Source organism: Euphorbia lathyris, chromosome 4, assembly GCF_963576675.1.
Source record: "Euphorbia lathyris chromosome 4, ddEupLath1.1, whole genome shotgun sequence".
Lineage (NCBI taxonomy): Eukaryota > Viridiplantae > Streptophyta > Magnoliopsida > Malpighiales > Euphorbiaceae > Euphorbia > Euphorbia lathyris.
Window position 1 is genome coordinate 1,042,195 of NC_088913.1, and position 3,778 is coordinate 1,045,972.

General features: G+C 34.3%; 1 protein-coding gene across 1 annotated transcript; it reads left to right on the top strand.

Annotated features, from left to right (window-relative positions):
- Positions 1-816: 816 nt before the first annotated feature.
- Positions 817-2,817, top strand: LOC136225462 (probable F-box protein At1g60180). Its single transcript, XM_066013470.1, has 4 exons — positions 817-1,047; positions 1,869-1,963; positions 2,053-2,217; positions 2,389-2,817. The coding sequence occupies exons 1-4, from the start codon at positions 849-851 to the stop codon at positions 2,707-2,709; spliced, it is 780 nt and encodes a 259-aa protein (XP_065869542.1). The 5' UTR covers positions 817-848; the 3' UTR covers positions 2,710-2,817.
- The last annotated feature ends 961 nt before the right edge of the window (positions 2,818-3,778 follow it).

Here is a 3,778-nt window from a genome sequence, read left to right on the forward strand (position 1 = left end):
CATTAATATAAACAAGTTAAATACATTATATGTAGGAATAATGTACCGAAATGGGTCTATGATTTTTGGGGAAGTATCAATTTAGGTTCCACTTTTATGGAAAACATAAATATAGGTTTAACGTTTAAAAAAAGTTATCAATTTAGGCTTCGATAACGGATTGTAATTGGTGAAAAATACCACTTTTATGGAGTTAAGGGGGTAAATAGAACATTCTATGAGTTGGGGGGATAAATGGACAAGTTAAGGGGGTGAGAAATACCATTTTTATGGAGTTTAGGGGGTTAAAGGGTTGTCCCGTAAGGTGAGGGGGTTAAATGAACAAAACGGACAACTTTAGGGGGCTGGGTATTCATTAGGCCAATAAATTATTAGTCCCTGTCTTTTTGCCTAATACACACTTTAGTCCACCTGTTTTGAAAAACACATTATAAGGTCTCTATCTTTTATCAATATTAATCATTTGGTTATTCTGTCTTGTTTTTTTGAGATTTTTAACCGAATATATCTTAACTTTCAGGACAGCTATAATAATACAAAATAATCATGTTACTCTGTTATTTTCTGTCTGTCTATTTATGCTAAATATAACAATTAGAAAGCTAAAAAAAATTAGACAGAAGGACCAATAAGTTAATATTAAAAAAAATAGAAATCTTATAATATGTTTTTTTTAAAATAGATCGACTAAACAGTATATTAGTTAAAAATGACGAGACTAATAAATTATTTACCCTTTATTCAATTAAGCATCTAACCTTTTATACTGTAATAACCTATTTCATCGCAAACTTATTTTTATTCAAGTCCATTATAGACTTCGACTGCGCAGCAGAAAATTGATAAGAATGGACCAGAACAACAGTGAGGAGGAAAGCGTCGGAGCTTCATCGGTTGATGACACCGAGCAGGAGAGTGGTGGATCTTCATCGGAAGATGACACTGAGAGGGCAGGAAACAAAAGGCTGAAGCTGCAGGGGGAAGAAGATAGAATCAGTGCTTTTCCAGATTCCCTAATTCAACATATCCTCATTTTCGATTCTACTGGTAAGAATGATAAAAATTTCTCTCATTTCATCGACAGAACCCTAACTCTGCATGATTGTTCGAAGATAAAGAAATTTCATGTGCAACATGATGGTTACTTAGAGAGTGACGCTCAATTAACTTCAAAGATCCGTTTTGCAATAAGAAAAGATGTGGAGGAACTAATCTTGCATCTCTATCCTCAAAATGAGAATGAGGAGATTCCCTATGTGTTGCCGAAATTCGTTTACAACAATGTTTCGTTTGTTAAATTAGAGTTGTTCAAGTGTGATTTTATATTTGATTGGAGGCTAAATAAATCAAAATTGAAGATAAATTGGCCACAAGGAATTAAAGTTGGAATGTTCTTGTATTCGTGATTTGGCTATAGAAAAAGTTCGGCAGTCCCGTACTTGAATTGTTGGAATTAACCAGATGTATTGGGTTCGCTAACGTGGTTATTGCTTCCAATTCTTTGAAAAAATTGATCTTTGTAGACGCTGAATGTCTCAATTACCGAGAGCACCTTGAAATTTCATGTCCAAGAGGAATTATCTATCAAGATATCAGAGAATATGGATACTCCATGGTCTGACTTGCCTGATCAAACGATTGAAAATGTTTTATCTAGCAGTCCCTTACTTCATAAGTTGGAATTAACAGACTATGGATTACCGGAAAGTCGTTCTTCTGATCGGCTCGTTATTGCTTCAAAATCTTTGAAAAAATTAGTTTTGGGAGCAACCCATAATACTTTTGATTTTGAAATTTCATGTCCAAAACTTGAGGAATTAGATTTTTATCGATTTGTGCCGTGTGTATATTCTTCTTTTGAAGTTTAGATTCTAAATCTCCATGGGAGCGATGTTTGGCAATGAAGATTTTTGGGCAGCTTCAACATATGAAGCTGCTTGAAATTGGAAGCTGGGTTATCAAGGTAACTTATAAAGCTTTTCCTTCTTGTTGTTTGGATGTAGATTCTTATTATTCCTGCATTTTCATTTTTGTTACGTTTGAACTTTGAAGATTCTATCAGCTTTGGAGATGGAAGGTCTATCTTCTCCTTTATTAAATTGCAAATGTTCGACTGTGGATGGTACTAATTTTGATGAGGACCTGCCTGGAATAATATGTGCAATTCGCAGTTCACCTATGCTTGAAAAATTAGTTATAAAGTTGCAGCATATTAAGGTATGATTTGTTTCAATCAATCGTAACTTCAATTCTAATCCAAGGTGGTAACTTGGTAGTTTAATGAGTTCATAAATTAAATCATAGCATCAAAATTGATTGTCATGCCAATTATATTTGATTTCCATGTGCCATCCTTTAAGTTTTTGGGCTAACAAACTCTATCTATAGTCTCGAAGCACTGGAACGCTTCGGGACTTGAATGATCGCAGGAGCAAGAAGAACTACTGGGATTCAAATGGAACTGTTTTCAATTGTTCAATGTCAAATTTGAAGACTCTTAAGATTATTGGGCTCTCATGGAAAGATGATAAACATAAACTTGTGTTCAAATTTGTTGAGTTCCTACTGAAGAATGGAAGAATGCTGGACAAGGTAGTCATCATTTTACCAGATTGTGGAACAGGAATTCCGTTCGAAGTTTCTAAAAAAATGTTAAGCTTCCAAAGATGTTTTCCGCATACAACTATTGAGTTGCTAAGTTCTAACTAGCTAGGTATGTTCAAATATGTAGAACATGTTAAAAGTTTTAGCAGCTTTGATGTATGCTTTTGTACTTAGCTCATATAGTTGGAGGTTGTCTTGTGTGTCTGATGATTATGTTACATGACTTTAATTAGCTTAAATTAATTTTCGCTATCGATACCAAATAGAAGTTCTTGCCTAGTAAACTACGTTCATACATTGCATTTCTGTTATTTACTGATTCAGATCCATGATGATGGACATAGTTAATGTTGGAAAGATTGAAATAGGAGGATATGAGATTGAAATTTTTACCCATGAATGGTGAATTATATGTCTAAATATATCCGTGCCTCCATATACTTTTTCATTTTTATCTTCCCAACCAAACTGCATATAGCTTTAGTTGATTTCTGGATTGTGTGAAACTCATGGGGTCCTGCTGCGTCAGGACGGAGTAGACCGATCATATCCTATCAAAAACGGCCAAGACATCCATAATCCTAGTCGCTCTATCTTCAGCAAGGCCGTCCCTAAATGTGATGATTGCTCTCTATCATCTCTTGTGAATCCTCTAGCTTCTATGAGTGTTTCTGCGTTCTGTCTGTTTTGCGTTTCGTTTTTTTCTCATTTCCATTACAGTTTCCTAACTATGTTTTCTTAAAAATAACGGTATCCGTTTCTGGTTCTGTTTCATATCCTCATGTGCAACATAGATTCTGCTTATTTATTTCAGCAGTTGCAGCTGTCACTTTTTTTTGGCCTCCACTTTCGCTATCAACTGATTTTCTCGATTTTGAGTTGTTCTTTGTCAGTTCTATGTTTATCTATCTCTATTTCCGGTTGATCTTTTTCCCTTAATAGTTTAGAGAAATAAGGTAACAAAATAGGCACATGGTTTTTGGGAATATCAATTTAAGCTCAACATACAAAATAGCACCAATATAGGTTTAATTTTTAAAAAAGGTACCAATTTAGGTTCCAATATTGCCTCCTGAACTTGAGTAAAAATAGACCTTGGTAAGGTACCAAAATAGACTTATGGTGTTTAGTGTTTTACTTTTGGCTTATATTGCGTCCTGAACTTGAATAAAAA

What these genes read in the sequence shown, in the direction of transcription:
- LOC136225462 (XM_066013470.1), top strand. Translation starts at nt 849, where the DNA reads ATGGACCAGAACAACAGTGAGGAGGAAAGCGTCGGAGCTTCATCGGTT. An exon ending in CCTCATTTTCGATTCTACTG is followed by an intron (nt 1,048 to 1,868) that starts GTAAGAATGATA and finishes TTTGAAGTTTAG; the next exon opens with ATTCTAAATCTCCATGGGAG. An exon ending in TAAAGTTGCAGCATATTAAG is followed by an intron (nt 2,218 to 2,388) that starts GTATGATTTGTT and finishes CTCTATCTATAG; the next exon opens with TCTCGAAGCACTGGAACGCT.